The following is a 307-nucleotide window of genomic DNA, read 5'->3' as shown; positions in this document are numbered from 1 at the left end:
AAAAAAAAAAAAAAAAAAAAAAAAAAAAAAAAACAAAACAAAACAGCTGCGTATACACCCCAATATACTGCGGTGTATATACACCACATTACACACAGAAAACAACAAACTTACTATATATGATGATGGTCATGCTGCTGCTGCTGCTCCTGCTGCACCTGCTGCTGCTGCTGCTGCTGCTGCTGCTGCTTTGTAGTGAAAGTAGAGAGAAGATGAATGAGGTGTATGTGCAGCTCAGACAGACGACATACATATATATAATATAAATATATTATATAAATATATATACACACACAGACACACATAT

General features: G+C 35.2%; 1 protein-coding gene across 1 annotated transcript in view; it reads right to left on the bottom strand.

Moving 5' to 3' along the window:
* EMH_0094920 (uncharacterized protein) overlaps nt 1-133 on the bottom strand; it is a gene marked incomplete at both ends in the record, with an annotated part of 1,034 nt that extends 901 nt beyond the window's left edge. The window contains one exon of the mRNA XM_013502166.1: nt 115-133. Coding sequence (XP_013357620.1) covers nt 115-133 — 19 coding nt within the window. The remainder of the gene's footprint in view (nt 1-114) is intronic.
* Between the last annotated feature and the right edge of the window lie 174 nt (nt 134-307).

The sequence above is a fragment of the Eimeria mitis genome, genomic scaffold, assembly GCF_000499745.2.
Source record: "Eimeria mitis Houghton genomic scaffold, Emh_scaff8427, whole genome shotgun sequence".
Lineage (NCBI taxonomy): Eukaryota > Apicomplexa > Conoidasida > Eucoccidiorida > Eimeriidae > Eimeria > Eimeria mitis.
The sequence above is the reverse complement of the archived record's forward strand: the minus strand, read 5'-3'. Positions and strand labels throughout refer to the sequence as shown.